This window comes from Protopterus annectens, chromosome 2.part0 (genome assembly GCF_019279795.1).
Source record: "Protopterus annectens isolate FY-2018-M chromosome 2.part0, PAN1.0, whole genome shotgun sequence".
Classification (NCBI taxonomy): domain Eukaryota; kingdom Metazoa; phylum Chordata; order Ceratodontiformes; family Protopteridae; genus Protopterus; species Protopterus annectens.
In genome coordinates this window covers 267,596,405-267,616,312 of record NC_056728.1, presented here as the reverse complement: position 1 = coordinate 267,616,312, position 19,908 = coordinate 267,596,405, and the positions used below count along the sequence as shown (strand labels likewise).

The following is a 19,908-nucleotide window of genomic DNA, read 5'->3' as shown; positions in this document are numbered from 1 at the left end:
CATCTTGTCAGTTTAGACTAGTTGCATTTAGTTTGGAGATTTAATTGTAATGAAGGTACTGGTACAATCATAACTTAAAGATGATAGTTAGTAAAGAGATGTTAAAAACCCACAGTCCTAAAAAAGAAGTTATGTACTTACCATAACGTTCCATGTTTGTAGTCCATCTTGCCTACATTCTTGCTGGATGGGTTCAGAGCCGATATTCGGCACCGACTTGGCCGATACTAAAGCTCGAGAGCTTTTACTGGCTTGAGGTTAACCCCTATCCCATGGTGCCTCACGGCAATTCCCAAGATCTTGTTTGCAAGAAAGCAATAAGTACCTAATAGTTATAAAACTATCAATAACTGTGTACATACAGACAGAACATTGTGTAACAGTATACATGTCAGGTGGACAACAACTACAACCAGGTCAGACACCATAAGTATAGTCCACTAGATCCTCCAGGAACAGGAAGGGGGCAAGAGGGATGGACGCAAGAATGTAGGCGAGATGGACTACAAACATGGAACGTTATGGTAAGTACATAACTTCTTTATGTTATGTAGTCCTATCTCGCCGTAATTCTTGTTGGATGGGACAGCGTCCCTAGCACCCTTATCCTGGGTGGCTCAAGCAAAGAAACTCTTCAGCACAGTGGACCCAAAGGATGAAATGTCCTGGGAGGCCAAACCCAATTTGTAATGAGTGACAAAGGTATGTGGTCTTGCCCAAGTAGCTGCTGCACAAATGGTATCAATTAGGAGCCTAGATCTAAAGGCACATGAAGTTGATACTACCCTTGTAGAGTGGCCTTTTACTTTGTTGGGTAACTGTTTGCCAGCAGTCTGATAAGCAAAGGAAATGCAATCTGAAAGCCATTTTGAGAGAGTAACCTTAGAATCAGGCAAGCCATTATTTCTGTCTGAAAAGGAAACAAATAATTGATCTGATTTTCTAAATAATTTAGTCCTGTGCAGGTAAAACCTGAGAATTCTGTGGACGTCTAACTGGTGTAGCCTGTATTCAGATTTATTAGAAAGATTTGGAAAAAACATTGGGTAGCTCAATAGTAGTGTTAAGATTATATTCTGAACATACCTTGGGAAAAAGGAAGGGTTAGTTCTAAGTGAAACTCTATCCTTGTGGAAAGCAATGTAAGGAGATCGAATAGTAAGAGCTTGCAATTCTAAGACTCTCCTAGCAGAAGTTATAGCTACTAAAAATAGTGTTTTCCAAGATAATAATTTCAGATCTGATGAAGAAGAGGGTTCAAAGGGGGAAGAAATTAAGGATGTGAGAACTAAGTTTAGATCCTAGGGTTCTGGTGGCTATAAGATTGGAGGTCTGAGAAGGAGAACTCCCTTCAAAAAGGTTTTGCACAAAGAGTGGAACATGATGGGATTTCCCATGTGGCCAGAATGATCATTAGAGATGGCAGCTAACCGAACTCTAACAGTAGCAGCTGCAGCTCCTTCATGAAAAATGGAGGCAAGGAAGAACAAAATGGAATATACAGGAGCTGTATAGGGATCTAAGCCTTGGTTTACAGCCCAAATATAGAACCTTTTCTATTTGCTGGAATATAATTTCCTAGTGGAAGGTTTGTGGGAAGAAATCAGAATGTGTTTGACTGAAGGTGAGAGGGAAACACACCTGGCTATTCGTGGAACTGGAGCAGCCATGCTGTCAATTTGAGGGTCTGGATAGTAGGATTGAACTGCCCCGACTGATGAATCAGGAGGTCTGGAGATGGTTCCAGAATCCAAGGTTCCTCCAAGAGGTAGGGCCACAGGAAGGGAAACCAGACTTGATGAGCCCAGTAAGGAGCAATGAGGATCAGGGTACTCTTCACCTGTTTTGCTTTCTGTATCACTTTTGACATGAGAGAAAAAGGAGGGAAGGCATAAAAGAGTCCTGGAGGCCAATCGTGGACTAGAGCAACCCTGGGTGACATCCCCGGATGGGGAATTAGGGCAAAGTAGCTGCTGCATTTGGTGTTCAGGTGCATGGCGAATAAGTCGCAGCAAGGCTGTCCCCATCTATGAAAGATCTCTTTCACAACTTCTGAATTCAGGGACCACTCATGAGACATGAGAATTGCTCGACTGAGTTTGTCTGCTATCACATTGGACTTCCCTGGTATGTGCATTGCTACCAGAAATCGTTGAGTGTCCATCACCCATTTCCAAACTCTTAAGACCTCTCGACAAAGCGTGTAAGATTTGGTTCCCCCTTGCTTGTTTACGTATCACACAACAGACACATTGTCTGATTGAATTGCAATTGTCCCGGTGGGAAGAGAACTGTGAAGTGCTTGCAACACATATAGTATCGCTCTCATCTCCAGAACATTGATGTGCAAGTGGTTCTCATGGTTCTGCCAAGTACCTTGGACATCATTCCCAGATAATGCCCCCCCACCCTATCTGGGAGGTGTCTGTGGTCAAAACTGCATTTTCTTGGGGAGGAATAAGTGGACGACTTATAAGAAGTTGTTCCGTATGCAACCACCATGTCAGATCCTTCTTGCAGGTGTCTGTGATGAGAATCTGATGCAACAGGGGAAGATCCTGCATTGACCATTGGGCAAATAGTAGCCACTGAAGTACTCTCATGTGCAGATGGGCTAGGGGAACTAAGAGAATGGAGGAAGCCATAGTCCCTAGGACTTGAAGGACTACCCTGGCCTGAACTTTGTGACTGTTTAGCAAGGATCTGACTTGGTAGCGCAATGATTGTACTCTTGCTGGTGTTAGTCTTGCAGTCATGGTGGTTGAGTCTATTTCTGAGCCTACAAATACAATGTGCTGCGATGGAGATAAAGCTGATTTTTTTTAGGTTTACTGTGATGCCTAATCTGGCGCACAAGGATAGAGTCTCGTCTCTGGTTCTGATCAGTTGATGCTTGCTGGTAGCAGTGAGGAGCCAGTCGTCTAGGTACGGAAAAACCTGGAATCCTTGACGTCTCAGGTGAGCTGTTACCACTGCCATGCATATGGTGAACACTCTGGGGGCTGTAGTGAGGCCAAAGGGCAGAGATCGAAACTGAAAATGACTGGCTCCCAGCTGAAAGCGTAAGTGTCTTCTGGAGCGCCTGTCCATTTTGATGTTGCAGTACGTGTTCTGAAGATCTATTGAGCACATCCAATTGTCTTTCCTGATAAAGGAAATATCGACTGCAGAGTGATCATTCGGAACTTCAATTTCTTTACAGACTTGTTGATTTTGCTGAGATCTAGAATTGATCTCCAGTCCCCTGTCTTTTTTGGAACTAAAAAGAATCGTGAGTAAGTTCTGGATCCTATTTGCTCTGTGGGGACTTCTTGGATGACTCTTTTTCGCAGCAATAAGATGACCTCTGATGTTGCACGGTCTAGTTGAATGGGTGGCACGTCTGGTAGAGACCGGTTTACTGGGGGATCAGAAACAAAGGGAATCAGGTAACCTCTGGGTATTATAGTTTGTACCCAACGATCTTGTGAAATGTTTAACCAGGCACTTGGGTACAGCGATGGATGACCCCCGACTGCCTCCAGAGACAGACAGTCGGGCAACCCCTCAAGGGTGATGAAAGGGATGATCAGAGAAAGTTTCTCTATCTCCTTGGTGTTGTGGACCTCCTCTGCTGTGAGGGTGGCGTCTTCCATTATATCTTCCCCCTCTGCCCCTAGGGGAGGGTTGACCTTGTGCCTGAGGGAAACCTTTTTGAGATTTATGGAACCACATTTTCCCTCCTGTTTGACCCTTGGGATAGTGTCTAGAAGGAAGGGAGAAACTCATACCTGGTCAAGGTCTCTTTCACCTGTGGCCCAAAAAGAGTTGAACCATCAAAGGGGACATTGGTGAAGGAAGACTTAGAAGGATTCCGTGAAGTTACAGAGGCTCATCCAAGAATGTCTCCTAAGAGAGATTCCAACTGTGGCTGCCCTGCTTGCTCCATCTGTTGCACAGGAAATCAGCCTAATGGAGGAGTTAGCTTTCGATGTAAGGGTGGAGAGCTGTGCAGAAACCATATCTGTGGATCCCAAAGTTACTGAACCCTGAAGGGTATCTACCAACTCTTTCAGGAGATCCCTCTGAAGTCGAGTAAAATGGGAAAGGTAATTCAGCGATCTTAAGGTAAATGCTGCTGAAGAGAAGGTAAGCTTTCCATATCTATCCATCTTCCTGGACTCCTTGTTAGGAGGATGGATATTGGAAGATGTCTCAGACAACTCCTTCTTGGTGGCCGCTGCTACCACCATAGCATCAACAGGAACCCCTTTGGAAAGAAAATACTTACCTTCTGGTGTAGTCATAAATTTGTTTGGCCTGCTTGGGACAGGCTTCACTGTGTCTGGGGAAGTCCAGGCTTTCCGTGATATAACCCCTAAAAGCTGGTCATAAGGCGGTGTCATCCAGGAGGTGGAAGGTCGGGAACCAAAGGCCACAAGATACACTGATTTTTCTTCAGTAGGGTTAGAGGTCTTCCAATCACCCCTCTGTCTAAGGATTTCCAGGATGTCAGATAAGGAGACATCCTCAGATGGGGATCTAGGGGACCCTTCTGACTCCTCCAAATCAGTGTCAGACGTGACAGACTCAGGTGAGTCAACATGTTTCCTATTACAAAGTCTCTTCAGAGGGAGCTCTCCAGTGGGATAATCTGGGGAGGTCTCAGAAGAAGGGGCACCTCCAATGGGGGCTGCTTGAGTCTCTGGTTCCCTACGCTGTGGGGGTGGCGAGGGAGAAGAGGTTGCTGCCGGCTGCTGGTGGGATATCGGGTCCAAAGGTATGGCTTTTGCAGAAGAGAAAGCCTTCTCTATTACTTTGAAGGCCTTTCCCTCCCACTCCGAAGATGACCTCTGTTCCAAGGAAATGGATGGTCGGCTCCAAGCAAGGGGGAATTGTTCCAAAGCAGATGTGAGAACCGAGATGAATCAAGCTGAAGCACAGAGAGGGAGGGTCGGTTCCAAAGAAAACCCAGGGTGACTATCCCCCTCAGAATCGACTAGAGAGTGTCGGCTTCCAGATCCTTCAGCTCCAGACTGAGCCACTGAGGATAGAGCTATCGGTTCCGAGGAAGCAGGAAGAATTCTCGGAACTGAAGGATCCAACATGGAGGAACCCAAAGTGATTGGCTCAGAGAGCGAAGCAGTCGGAGGAGGTGCAGTGGATTACAAAAGGGTCGGCTCTGAAGCCTTTGGGTCTGGAGGGGCCAATTTCTTGCCAGAGCTGGGTCAGAGAGCAACCTTTTCACCACCTGCTTGATGTCCTCATCTGACAATGTCCTGGAGGATCGAGTGGAGGCAGAAGGAGATCTCCTCCTCTCCAGAGTAGGAGATCTCAAAGTAGGTGAAACAGGGTCGATATCAGATAACTGTCTCAGTGCCAAAGGTTGCCTTGGCACCGAAGAGACCGACGGCACTGAGACAGAAGAAGTGGAATCGGAGCCAGAACTCCTTGGCTCCATCGCTTTGGACTTTTTCGACGGTTCCGAAGCTGGAGCCGAAGATTTTCATTTAGTAGTCTTGGCAGCTGTCTGACCAAGTTCCAGCTGTTCCTGGAAGGAACTGGTCATAAGCCCCCTATCTATTAATTTGCATTTCCTCTCATTAAGAACCCTAGTACTGAAGACATGGCAAAATATACAGGGTTCTTGTAAGTGGGCTTCGCCTAAGCAGTACACACAGCTAGTGTGACTGTCTGTCAATGACATCTTCTGTGAGTATTTATCACATTTTTTGAACCCTGTAGGGCGATGGTCCTTGTGTTCTTTGTCTTTTTCCTTAGACATGCTAACAAGAACAAGCTAAAGCTACCAGTAAAAAGGACAGCAAAGCTAATTATACTAACAATACTATACTACTGAAATAACAATAACAACAAACAGTAAAGATAAAAAATTGGAAAAGATTTTTTTTTTTTTTTTTTTTTTAGGAAGAAACACTCAGGGAGGAAAGGCCCTCTTATTTAAACAGGCAACTACGGCCCTATAAATGAAATGGGCCATTCAATCCTATGGGGGGGGATAGGGGTCAAACACACAATACAATCACACAAGAAAAGGTATTAACTGTAAGGAGAAAAAGATGAAGAAAAAAGTGGTGAAAAAACAAGATTTAGCAAAAAATCTTCTACTTAGCCAATCAGCCAGTAAGGAGACAACCTTGAAGCTTTCGCGACAAATGAGATCTGGGGAATTGCCATGAGGCACCATGGGATAGGGGTTAGCCTCAAGCCAGTAAAAGCTCTCGAGCTTTAGTATCGGCCGAGTTGAAGACGAATATCGGCTCCGAACCCATCCAGCAAGAATTATGATGAGATATGACTACATAACATCCTAGCTTTCCTAAAAAATGATTACCACAGCTAAAAGCTAACACTATGTTAGACAGAGAAGCCTATGAATGATGGCTGTCTTTAACAGCCAAAATACGGTACAGCCTGTTAATGCAACATGGACTGCTGAAATACAAAATACATTATGAACAAAACTGCAAGCATACTGACCCCTTTCACATATTCTAAAAATTGTTCACTTTCTGGTTACCTGGGAGACATCTGTGACACTCCGCCTTCCATTCTTTGGGCCTCTAATAACTGCCGAAGGTGATTCCGCAGAGTGACGTTCTCTGACGTTTGCCTGTAAGAAAGCATTTAGTTGATTAAGTTGCCTTTTCTGCATTCCACACTGTTCCCTAGTACTTCAATTCCATATACTGCTTTTTTACACTGACACTGTAAATTAAACTGAATTAATTTAAGCAAAGATGGATGGACTGCATGATATTAAACTATTGGTGATTCTTGGTTCACATTTTTTTTACTTTTGACACAAAGCAGACCCAGAAACAATACAGCACTTTATGATGAACTAGTAGCAAAACAAACAGAAAGAGTAAGTGTTAACAGGTCTATCATTGATTCTGTATGAATTTTCTTTATTTAAAAATCTTAAATTAAATATACTCTGAACATCTTCAATACAAATGTTCAACAAAGAAAGAGTTTATTTTAAAATTCCATTCAAAATGAGCTAAATGCAACTGCCTACAAACTATATTTTCTTATGTCACATTTTCAGGAAACAAAATTGTACACGGCAAACCCCCTCATGCTGTGAATTAGAATATAAGGAGTTCACTTTATTCTGACTCAAAATTCCCACTAGCATAAGGTAACATTCACACTTATTTAATCCCATACAGTTAACCCTTACCATATGCTGCAGTGTGCCCAACAACCATGAATAATTTTACAATTAAATATAATGTATGTGTCTGAAAACACTATTATTGTTAACTCTTCAAGGCCATTAAGACTGCAATTAACATGAGAATACTGACTTTAACACTGGCAGATATTTTGTATCTTTTTCTGGCTCCTGTGCCTGTCAACCATCAAGCTGCTACCACTGTCCATTCATTCCCTATCACCAGACAAGAGCGATCCATGGCATGGTCATCACACATACAGCCATAAGGAGTATTTCTACTATGGCATAAACTTGTTTCCTGGTGGCTGGCATGGGCAACCTTGTCACCAAAGGGGTGTCCTATGCCCTCCCAATGACATGTGAGTAACCCTAGACAAACAATTCCCATTGACACTGCCATTAACTTATCCACCATTCCCACAGCCAATCAACCAAATGAAACAACTGACTCTTTCCTCCAGGGCAGGATGGCCACATAAGCTGCTCACTCCCACCCTCTCCAACGTGTTTCTTCCAGAGTCAGTCTCACTAAATGAAGTCATCAAGGTTGTAGTCAGAGTTTTGTCCATCTACATCACAAAGTCAGTTATCGACTGGCATACATTTTTACACTATATTTACAGCATTAGGTCATATCCCTCATACTTACAAAACATGTCAGCAATAAATAAATGAAAACACTTCCTTACCCAGTACACTGGTCAGCTTTAGTCTTTCACATCTATTCACCAGGTATCCCTTACAATGACTTACATTTTAATGAACCTACCCATATCTCTGCCTAGTCAGTACCACTGCACAGAACTCTGCAGTCTATCTAATCATTTTATTTATAATTTTCTTGTGGGGTAGTTACATTGTCTAACCATCTTAGCCCAAAACCTAACCAAATCAGATCTCACTTCCCATTCACCTTCTATTTCTCCAACAACTTTCAGTTTAACAGTCCTACTCCCTTTTTGCTCCACTGATAGTTGAGACAGTCATAATTGTAATTCTACTATTTTACCAATTGTTTCCTCCAGGATATTAAGTGACATCACTTTACCATTCCAGAATACCTTGAAAGAATCAGGCAAAGACCATTTTCTTTGCTTGTATTTCTTTATTACTTCTAAACACCTGAAACATCTTTCAGTGTTTGGAGTAGTCATGCTGTATGAATACATGTCTCCCAGTGACTGAAAATCTTCTATGTAGGCTCCACAATGTTCATACTACCTGATATTTTTCAGAAAATGTCAAAAAGTCTATCAGTATCGGTCAATGTTTCCCACACCTGGCCTCTCAGTCTGCCAATGGCATGTGTTTCACAAGTGCTATTCCCAGTGAATCTGTTCTGAACCCAGTCCACTCCTCTATCTTAATTTTCATATATTCCATCAGATACATCCCCTTGTCCCCTTCCATAACTCCATACTGTCTCAGACTTCACTTGAAATGTCTTATCATTTATTTTCGTTAGATATTGCTCAATCTGTTCATTTGTTTTACTGTCTCAACTGATCACAACTCTCATGCATTTCCTATTTAAAAGGGTCAGTAGCTGCCTGCTAGTCATAAGGAATTCAACTTTTTCCATAGGTTCAGAATTTCATAGTAGTAACTAGACACACAGCCCAGGAGACCACTAAGGAGCCAAGTTCAAAGTTCCAGTTACCCCAAAGTACTGTCTGGTTAAGCAACTTGCTCAATGCCAATCAGTAGGCAAATGAGGCCTGAGGAAATCAAACCCTATAGGTTCATAGGTGAAGTACTAGGCTAGCTGCCCTTGGGGGACATTGTAAGCTTAGCCAACTTCCTGTTTTGTGCTGGAAATAACCTATCCCATTTTGTTATAGATTGGTCTTACCCATCCCATGGTTGACAATTTACCCCTAATGAGAATAACTGGGATCATACCATAGATAATTTGAGGGAACTTATACATGAGATAAACCACTTAGGAGCTGCATCTGTCCATTTGTAGTACTGGGGGCAGTCCTGGGGTAAATTTTCTGTTTCTCATCCATAGATTTAAGTCAGGATAGAAAACGGATATGGATGAACTTTGTTTTATGTGGATGGGGAATCTGTTCATAGCAGCAGTATCCTCTGCAAAATATACCTGTCCCTCCAAACCATTCTGTTGATGTTGCAGAAGAGGTACAGATCCCTAGACTGAGTATTTCTGATGCTATTTGACTTGCTGTTGTGCAGTAAATCTATCAGTAATGGGTCGTAATTTAATATTGAAAACTACAGGAGGTAGTTTGTTAACAGTTTCTATCCTTAATCCTCTTTGTTAACTGTCAGGCAGTTTCCATTCCAACCACTTTGATATGTTTCACATATACTTCATATGCAACTCACTTAAAAAAAAACAACATTTAGAAATTATACTGGTTAAAAATCTGAGGGGAGGGGTTTCTTACCTTGAAATTTGTGCAATGCACAACCCCTCATACAGTACACAGTTGGGTGGTTTGAGGCACAATCCCACTTAACCTGTTACTGTTAAAATCCTCCTCCTCCTTCATTTATAAACAGAAAGGTGTCACTCCAGCTATGACCCCACTTAAAAAGATATTGTGCTATCTCCTTGGTACAAAGGGATAATGCTCTAAATAAGACCCAAAGGGCCCAGGATCAACTAAGACCCAGGTACCAGAGAAGCCTCTATGAAACCATGGGTATGAGAAGCTGATGCTCTTTCACTCATCCCAGGGGACAGAAACTGCTCAGTTAGCTGTAACAATAACACAATGGTAGGGGCTGAATGCCAAAGGAAAATTCAGAGTAAGTGCTGGCATACAAGTACCCAGCAAGCAGGGCACACTGTCACTAGGGGGAATTTGCTGCGTGTGCACATTCTGTAAGTGTCATTAGGCTTGACACTGCAAACAAAAGCATTCATCATGGCTAATTCAAGGAAGAAAGTTAGGTTGCAAAAAGTTCCTCAGTGAGCACTAAACATGATGCTGCACTGGGGCTACTTTGCAGTTTCCTGTCCAAAGGCAATTACGTTCCACTCCTAGGTTGGCTGACCCCTGGTTTTGGAAGCTAAGCTAGATCTTTGCGTCAAGAGGAAAAACTGGACCCGAGTAGGCCACTTGCTAGTCAGAGTATCACTCAAGACAGAAAAACAGAGATATTCTGGATATCTGACAGAGTCACTAAAAACTGCAAGTCAGCAAATGAAGCTCTGTAAGAACAGGGCTTAGACGTGGCAACAGTAGATTACTACACTGCTAGAAATATTCAGCACCGCTGCATTTCAGAACACAGAATGAAAAAATGTGAACTATAGAATAAGTATTTTACTTTAGCTCATACGCAAACGACTGAAATGAGGCATAGTGACTGAACCCCCAACCCAAAGTATGTTGGCTGAGTAACATGGGACACAATATCAAACCCATATTTGTAGAATACTTCTGACTATGTCTCTAACCACTCTACCTACTTGAGTTGTTATCTGTAAAGCCCTTTTGCAACATACCACCCATGCCATATACCAACAGTTGGGATAACGTACCTTTATCCAGTGTGATGATCTGACTTCAAGCCACCAAAACAGACCCCAAGACTACTGTGTACACAGTTCAAATATGTTAAGGACAGAATTCCAAAGAGCAGTATTACAAGTACACCTTTCATAGCAATGAGGTGTTACTTTACTACAACAATACTGCTTTTCCTAATACGTATTCTGACACATTTTAAAGTCTAGTTATATTTGGGGCATTATGAAATACAGGCTATGAAATTTGCACATACATACTGCAGTGATATAAAACAAAGAACAAAATGTGAATCTACAGTCGGTCAAAATTATATTCCAAAACATGAGCTCACACAAATAGTATTTCCTGATTTCCAAAATATTAACTGTACTATCCTCTCTAGTTAATCTCCCTCGCAAATCTGAATTATTTACGTTTATTTTTATTGCTAATTAAAACCAAAATAGTAGCCAAATAAAAATTGAACTGTTCTGCATACTAATAAGACCACACATGCTTCAGGTGTTTGTATCTTTGCTGAAACAAACAAGAAGTTTTCAAGGAAAAAATAAAATAAGCTAAAATGTTATAATTGCCAACTTCTCTTTCATAATGTTTTCAGAAATGTTTCTTCACTCCAGTCTAGGCATAAATTACATTATCGTCATGCTGAATGGACATATTATTTTCATATCAATGATGTTCTGTTTTTGTCAACGATGTAATTAATAGTGCATGTCGCTGCAATAACATTTTGATCTTCACATGCAATGACATATGAAAAATCCCAAGATACAACTGCTCTTTAAAACATCAATTTTTCCTATCATTTAACTGGATGGTACTCAACTTACTACAAGTGGTTGAAAAGCACTAACTATGGGTCTGCTTCCACACAGTCTGAAAACACACATGTGGCACTAGTGCACACATGCACGCGCACGCACGCAGACACACACACACACACACACACACACACACACACACACACACACACACACACACACACACATACACACACAAACACACACAAATAATGCTACACAAATGATGCAGAAGCTTTTAAAATGTTACTTTGTTTCCTGTTTTGATCAATGGTGCTATAACTGATTAGGAATGTGTAAATGTGGTAGCAAACTACAAAATAAAAACCTGAAAACATTTTGTGGGTTTAGCTGGACAAACTGCTATTACAATTAAGGGTTTAGCCAGAAAAACACCAGATAAGTCATGGTGTACAGGTTATGTCTTAGCAGGGCCACATATTGCTTAGGGGCATGAATACGAGATGCCCCACCTTCAAATGCAAAAATTAGTTTAAAAGTACATAAGTAAGACAGCAAAGAAGTTGATCATATCCCAGGTGATGTGATTTTGTCAAACAATTAGCTATCTAGTCAAAAGATTTGGGTGTAATAACAGAAGAGAGTGTGTATCGATTTTAGTACACAGAATACATTACAAGAATGGAAACAAGTTACATTTCAGCTGGTGCCAGCAAAGATGTACAGGGCTAAAGTCAGAAATGCTTAATTACTTGTCTTTGCATAAGGGCAACATTCTATAAACTGGCATACATTTCCAAAAATCCTACGAAATTCCTGAATACAGTGTATCAAAATGTAGAGCAGGAACTCTCAGACCACAGATGCTCATAATCATTTAAGCAATGGAATGAGTTAAAGTGAAAACTAAAGACTAATAAATTGACCTCATTTACTAATGTGCAGGTCTGCATTAGTGGTGTTCACCATTCTGTTAGTATGTAATAATAAAGTACACTCACTAGAGAAATTGACTACCTAATAAATTACTATAGCATTCGCTGCATTTGAACTGATCAAATTCTGGAAACTTCTGCAGATACAAAAGCCTACACCAAAAACTCTTTTCTGATGTTATTCTTCATATGGCACTGAACCTACCATTGTTTAACACGACAGGCCATTGTTGTAACAGGAGTAAAACATCTATACAGCCTGCACAAAAGATATGTATAGTCTTACATTACCAGCTGGAGTAAAGATAAAATAGATCATCCAAAACATGCAGTAACATAAGCAAAATGCAACTCTACAAAACTAAAGATACTTTGTTTACACACAGCCTCAAAACACCGTAACTGCCCCCCCCCCCCCAAAAAAAGCCTGGTAAATGGAAAATTAAATAATATCCAAAATGTACCTCAGAACAATCATTGCTTCTTATGCATTTAAGTATTTGACCTAATAATGTTCACATCTTCAGGGTGTGGCATTTCCATTTCAGTTCAGAGTTTTCCACACTTTAATTTGCATGTATTATGCTAAGGTCTGATAAAATACTTCAGAGGCAAAAGCTAAATACTGTAAATGCAAATCTGAACCATTTCCAGTCACATTTAACAAATTATATACACAACAGCACTGCATTTTAGCTTTAAAGTATTTTATGGAGCACGTTGCTTTTCAAACATGCTTTGACATTTTCACTGTTTGCGGCAGTACAATTAAGGATGCCTGCGGAGCACTGCGTCTGCAGGCTATTACCAGCCACATTTGGCATAATTACAAAACTACTCAAGACTTTAATTCCATGCCTTTAGCACATCTTGAAAACATCTGCAGATATTTAGTGAACATTGTTAATTTCTTCTGTAAACACGTGTGAAATATGAATAACACTTGCAGAACTGCCATGTGGTTTGGGATTATGAAATTAATACTGCATATCCTAATCTACTGTTCTGTAAACAAATGCAGGACATTTCGTGCATTTCAAACAAAGCCATCTATTATACAAAAAAAAGTCCAGACAACAGAGATGAGAGATCTCTTTGGCATCCTGCCAGTCTAATCCAGACTAAAGCAAATTGCCAACTGCCTTATAATGTTCAAAAACAAAACCAAAAAGAAAAATAAAACAACAACGTTATATGTCTACCACAAAGCAATACCATATTGTTGTAGGACAGTCTGTTATTAAATTATCACAAGAATAAATGTGTGTGAAAACATGTGGAATTATTTTCAGAAGTCTCAATAAATATACATCTCAGTGGTAAATATAAATGTGAGGGGAAATGCAGGCCTGTTTCAGGAAGGATATATATACAGATGGAGGGCAGGAAGTAGGTGGTGTCCATGTAGGGGCAAAGATAAGTCAAGAGGTTCCAAAGGACCATAAACTGAAGTGGGTTTAGAAGGAGTGAGGAAAGAACACTATGGATAAGTGGCCATCACGGATCTCGGTTGCATGAGCGCCCTACTGAAGCACAGCATAACAAAGAGTAAAGTGTAGAAACACCTAGGCTTCCTATAAGGGACATATGTCAATTGGATGAAGCACAAAGGGTGGAAGAAGAAAAGATACAAGAAAGCTGAAGGCACTGGTAGACAAGAAAAAAGGAATAACAATAAAAGAAGAAAGAGAAATGACGTGTTTCAGCAGACAGTAGGGGAAAGGAATCAGAAGCCAAGAAGAAGCCTACCAATCTTAAGAACACATAGATGAGTGAAAGAAGTGACATTCTGTCTGGCAAACATTATTAAGACAGTTGGCAATATGTTTTAGACTGGATTAGACTGTTGTTCTGTTTGAAGCCTAGAGACAGAAGGGAAAAAAAGACAAAGCATTAAAACAACACAGACCCAGGCCTGTCACTGTAGCAAGTCTAACACAATCGTCCCTCCCTAATTCCATCTTTCTCCCCCAATCTACCTGCCCTACACTGTCACTTTACTAACATGTATCTTACCCTCCTAATTACACTCAGTAATACCCTCCCCATTCGCATCTCCATAAACACTTGATACAATTCTCTAAATTCCTTAACCTGCCCGCAGCACTATGCTGTCTCTCTTCCTTCCAACCTTGTCAAAACATGACTGCCTCCTACTTCTTCTCATACCAACATACCTGACTGTGAATTACAAAACCCCATTTTGTACTTCAGGTCCATATGCTTGCGAGCTTTTCATTCTCAGTGTATATTTTTATTATGCCACTGAGTGCTTTCCCTTGACTGTATAGTGTTATTGGATGTAATTATGCAGTTTTGTTTCTCTGTGGAACTTATGAATTATAACTATGCTAATTTTTTTTCTCCTGTGGAGGTTTTCTCCCCGGGCCTCTGCTGAAAAAGAGCAGTAGCCCAGTCGGACTTTCACGGTCAACAAATATCAAATAAATAATAAATAAATAAAAATAAATCATTTTCAAAAAATATGGTTTATGGAGTTGAAAGGTGAGGTAAAGACTGAAGAAAATGACAATATGGATGCTGTGGGAAAGTCAGATACAAGTTAAAAGGAATCACAAAAAATAAAGACTAATACTGATCTTTGATAGAAGATGGCATGGGACAAAGAAGTGGTAAAGAATGGACATTTACCTAAACTAAAGTGTGTGCTGTCAGAGGAAGAAATATATATATAAACTCTCCTGGATATGCATAACCTTTCCTGGACTGTATATAAAAAATTGAGGGAATGTAATGAAAAGTTTCTTTATGGTAGGAATTGGACAGAAGGAAAAATTGAAAAAAATGTGAAATGTGTATGCTATAAAATGTTTTTTTTTTTCAAAAAATTATGTACAGGGAAGGATAGTATGAACAGTAGTGCTGATATCTGTATGGGGATATGGGTACAGTGAAGGATATATGAGTGTGTCACACAGTAGGCCAGAAGTGGGGAAAAGAGTAGTATGGTACTGTTCCTTAAATTGTCAATTAGGATTCCCAAAACAAAAGTAAAATAAAATGGAGGGAATAGCATGCAAATAAAGATAATAGTAGTCTGATATTTTGCTTGGAGAATTAATATGTGATTCAAAGTGATATAGCTGAAAAAGAGGTGAAAGGGAATTTAAAATACATTCCTGCAGGTTGGAGTAGTGAAGAACAAATGTGCATTATTTAAATATTTTATACTATAATGGTCATCTGCTTGAGTGGTAATAATACAAAAGAGAGGTGTCAGCATGTTTAGTTAAGTGTCGTATGTCAAATGTCAGAAAATTTGTGAGACTTGGGGCTAATGAGAAGGATATGAATAACATGATCATAAAGAACAGGACTGAACAGCTGTCCTCAAATGAGGGGTACAAAAGAAATTGGGAGATAACAGCAGCAGTATTGAGTTAGAAGGTGTATGTTAGGTATGAGGTGGTGATGAAACATGGCATAGAGGGACAAAAAAACAGAATGACAGGAAGAGAGGGAAGAGAACTACAGAACGAGTTAGAAGGAGTTGGCTACTAAAGCAGGATACAGAAGTGGATGGAGTGAATTGAATAAGATGATGTGGTCGGGGCAGTAAAGGTTACTAAAGGCAATATGAAGAACAGACTGCTAGAACAGATCACACAGAATTGTTGTGCAGCTGCTGTCTTGGGAAACTTCCAGTCAATCAGCATTGAGAGTAATGTATAGGTTCATGTAAGTACTATGCTAGCTGTCCTTGTGGACCATTTTAAGCCAAAACAATTTCCCTTTAAAAGATGAGAACCAAATCCTGTGCCTTGTATCTGTGAGATAAACATCTTAACCATTGTGCAAACACCCCCATATCTCCAGGATGTGTATTAGGTTGGGCTGAGATGGTGGTAAAGAGAATATTGTTGCTGCTGTTGTTAAAAACACACATGTGGGCCAACTCTGGAGAAGAGGCTGAAGTAGCATAAGGCAAGCATTGGGAGTATATGAAGAGAGATAGTTACGCATGGAGAGAAAAGGAATAAAAATAAGGTGGAATGGCTATGGTGAGGTTTGTAATGTGCAACACAGTAGGGGTTAAACAGTATAAAAAGTCAGCAAAAGAGAGGGTGATAGGTTGAAGAAGGCAGAATTAGGTAGTTTTAGCAAACAGAGCAAGGGGGAACAGACAAAGGCAGGAGGACAGAGATGCATGCAACTTCAGTCTGTTTCATAACGACTGCATGTTACTGTTAAAAACATGGCAAGCAGCTACTGAAGAGTGTGAGGCAGTTAGGGAGAGTGGGAATGAGCTGAGCCTGCAGAATCATCCCGATAATCTTGCAGTTGCTGCTGTGAGGAAGATGGAAAGAAAGGGACCAGAGAGGATGCCAAAAGTATTGAGTAGGGCAATGTATTCAAATCTTAATTTTGCACAACACTTTCAGAGATTAGAAAATATACTCATCATTTGCCGAGACAAGAGAAAGAAAAGCAAAGGAAGAGCTTCACAGGATAATAAAATATTTGGATGGATGAAGTATGAGGTTTAACTTGCTATCCTGGGGGATGAGATAAGGACAATGACAATAGCACTCCTAACAATATATCTGGGTGGCACATATCATTATTGTCAGTGGATAAAGTGGTAAAATACTGGCAGGCAGCACATAAATCATTTGCATTGATGTCTGGCATTATAAATTATTCAAGGCTTATTTGGCCAAGAGGGCTCAGAATTCATATACGACCCCTAGTAAGCAACTCTGATGAGACTTTGCTGAAAAAAATGGGCGCATGCACAACATCAGGCAACAATGCAATTTGTCCAGATACTTGATGAACATTTTGAACGCACCATTGATATAGAAATTGTCAATGTTACTAAGTTGGGGGAAGAAATCATATGCTTTGAAGGACAGCCTGCATATGCCCCCTGTTTTAATCAACTTAGCAATGATCTATTACATTTAGAAGAACAACTCAAGGACAGGAAAAGGAAGAAATTCCTTAGGGACATGGGTGACTATGAAAAAGGGGATCCTTTTACTAGGGACAGGACCAAGCTGGTACGCTTTTTTCAGACACCGAAAAATATTTCTAAAAGGAAATGGGTATGCCTTATCCTCAAGAAACCATCTGCATCTATTGCAGATAGCACTGGCAATGATTCTTCTTCCAGTTTTGAACCAGATATTTCGGGTCCTACAGGCTCACCAGCCCACAAACGTTCCAACACTTGTGTCCCTTTAGGTCAAAATGTAGAAGGGGAGGCAGGAAGCACAAATCTGGCAGACAACATGCAGACACTGTTGAAAATGATAATCACGAAACAATGAATGTTTTCAATATTTCCTCCTGTTCTCTCACTGATACTGAGATTTCAATTCTAAATAAAGGTCTTTCATTCATTCCTGGTTCCTTTGTCGCTGAACATTGTTTTTCAGATTATGTAATTAGATTTTGTAGAAATTTAAATTTAAAATTGTTTTTTCATGGCGGAGAGACTGTTGATACCCAGAATGAGTTCAAGTACCATAGCACTACATTCATGCCTCCTATGCATCATACTGTTTCTTTGTTTCAGAATGCTATACTCAAAGATCTACATTTTTATGCCAAGGAAACCAGGGTGAAACCCAGCAACATATCCAGGGCTGATATGGAGGTAATTTTGAATTTGGCTAATAATCATCAGTTGGTCATACTGATGGCCGATAAGGGTGGCGCTGCTGTAGTTCAGGATTGGACTCAATATGATACTGAGGCCAAAAGGCAACTTATGGATGGCAGGTATTATTCACATTTAGTTACTGACCCTACTCCACTTTTTAAGAGAAAAATTGATGAATTTCTAGCACTACCAAATGATGAAGGGATTATTACACAAAACACCTTACATCTCACGGTGGATGAACCGGCACACCAATACATTTATTTTCTGCCAAAATACACAAACATGCCACCAAGCCCCCTGGTAGACCTATTGTTTCGGGCAGGAATTCTTTAACTGAACCACTTTCTTTATTTTTAACCAGATACTTGAAGCCTCTTCTCAAATGGGTACGTGAGAGGTTACAAGATACCACGGAATTTCTAAGGGTTATTGCAGACATGCAGTTGGAACCAGGTTGGTTGCTCTGTACCCTCGATGTAAAAGCACTTTATACTAATATCCCTCAGAGAGCTGGCATCGATGCGTTGGAATATTGGTTGTACAAATCAGAGCTATACCAACCTGGTTTCAACACCTTCCTTATTGTTCTTATTGAACATGTTCTCACTAAGAATGCCTTCTTTTATCAGGGTGAATGTTATCTTCAAAATAAGGGAACTGCCATGGGGGCATCTTTTTCCCCTATTTATGCCGACTTATTCATAGCTGTTGTCGAGGAACAAATTATTACAATCAATCCCACAATTTATACCTTGATGAAACTGACATTTGGAGGAGGTATTTGGATGATTGCTGGTTGGTGTGGAGGTCCAATGTTGATTATTTACATGAGTTTGTAGATTATTTAAATGAAAACAAATGGGGAATTGAATTTACGGCTAATTATGATCTAAATAATATCATCTTCTTGGCTGTTATGGTTGGGAGAAATCTTGATAACACACTCTCCATTCCTGTACACCATAAATGTCCCCAATATAATTCCCTCCTCCATGCAAACAGCTATCCTATCATCCTCCTCATGTTTGCAATAATATTCCTAAGTCCCAGTTTATACGGGGAAAATGTATCTGTTCTGATGAACATTCATATGATCATTTCAAACAAGATCTTATTTCTAGATTTAAAGATAGGGGCTATCAAGCTGGTTATATATATTGGGCTTCCAACATAGTTAACCACTTGGCCAGGGCTGATCTCCTTCAAAATAAAGTCAAAACCGATCATGACAATTCTACCATTAGATTTGCAAGTACATATGGTAGGAATACCAATTCACTTATGCAAAGTGTCCGACGCTACTGGAATATGTTGCTGGCTGACCATACATTGTCTGGCATTTTACCTGCTACATGTTCTTTTTCTTTCAAACAAGGCAAGAATCTGGGTTCTTATTTCAATCACTACAAACATCACACATCATCCGATATGTCCCTAATGCAAACTACTTTATTGTGGGATTGGTTGATTGGTTGTTTTCCCTGTGGCCACTGTTCCTATTGCTCCAAAATTACTAAATCAAAAACCTTTAGTAGTAGTAACACTGGTCACATTTTTGATATTTCTTTTTATGCCAACTGTCAGTCAGATTGAGTAATTTATTTAGCCTCATGCCATTGTTCGGCATTCTATGTAGGGCAAACTTCACATCCTGTGAAGTTTCGGATAGGTGAACATTTTTGTGATATTAGACATAAGAAAAATATAAATGCCTTATACAAACACACATTAATACATCCAGCTGCCTCTTTTAACTTTGTTATTATTGACAGAATTATAGCACACAGATCCAATAAAGCTGTCTGGCATCACATTTTGAACCAGAAAGAGAAAAAGTGGATTATTAAATGAGGGAGATTATTTCCCCCAGGACTAAACAAGCATC

The 19,908-nt window shown here is 40.3% G+C and overlaps 1 protein-coding gene across 9 annotated transcripts in view; it reads right to left on the bottom strand.

The window, feature by feature from the left end:
* The window catches only part of LOC122793060 (synuclein alpha interacting protein), a 2,145,219-nt gene that overhangs the window by 235,350 nt on the left and 1,889,961 nt on the right, over positions 1–19,908 (bottom strand). For all 9 annotated transcript variants that reach the window (XM_044060745.1, XM_044060746.1, XM_044060744.1 and 6 more), the window contains one exon: positions 6,521–6,613. In XM_044060745.1, the coding sequence (XP_043916680.1) occupies positions 6,521–6,613 (93 nt within the window). The remainder of the gene's footprint in view (positions 1–6,520; positions 6,614–19,908) is intronic.